At 66.9% G+C, this 471-nt stretch overlaps 1 protein-coding gene across 1 annotated transcript in view; it reads right to left on the bottom strand.

Moving 5' to 3' along the window:
• The window catches only part of SLC35E4 (solute carrier family 35, member E4), a gene marked incomplete at its 5' end in the record, with an annotated part of 1,900 nt that extends 1,433 nt beyond the window's left edge, over nt 1–467 (bottom strand). The window contains one exon of the mRNA XM_010179626.1: nt 428–467. Coding sequence (XP_010177928.1) covers nt 428–467 — 40 coding nt within the window. The remainder of the gene's footprint in view (nt 1–427) is intronic.
• Nucleotides 468–471: the final 4 nt, after the last annotated feature.

Genomic DNA, 471 nt, shown 5'->3' with positions numbered 1-471 from the left:
CAGGGCCAGGACCTGAGGGTGGGCAGCCTGGGGGGCAAGGGTGACACCAGGGTGGCACCAGGGACAGGGTGGGCAGGAGGTGGCCCTGGGGTGATATCAGGGTGGTGGCACTGGGGTGGGATTTTTTGGGTGGACAGGGGGTGGTGCTGAGGCTGGGGTGACACTGGAGTGACACCAGAGCCAGGATGGGCAGGGAGTGACACCAGGGCTAGGGTGGCATTGAAGTGGCCTTGGAATTGGGGTGGCACCAGAGCCAAGGAGCAGCGGGTGGCACTGGGACGATGTGGGGGTGGCACTGGGGACCAGAGCACCACGAGAGCTGGGGTGGCGATGGAGCGGCACCTGTGCCAGGATAGGCGGCAGGCGACACTTGCACCCCAAGGGCCATGCCAGGGGAGGGAGGAGGGGACAGGCAGGCGGCACTTACTCTGCTGGATGGACTTGAGGGCGCGCAGGACGGTGGCAGCCAGG

Source organism: Mesitornis unicolor, unplaced genomic scaffold (genome assembly GCF_000695765.1).
Source record: "Mesitornis unicolor isolate BGI_N332 unplaced genomic scaffold, ASM69576v1 scaffold24332, whole genome shotgun sequence".
Lineage (NCBI taxonomy): Eukaryota > Metazoa > Chordata > Aves > Mesitornithiformes > Mesitornithidae > Mesitornis > Mesitornis unicolor.
Note: the sequence above shows the minus strand (reverse complement) of the source record. Positions and strands in the feature narration are given on the sequence as shown.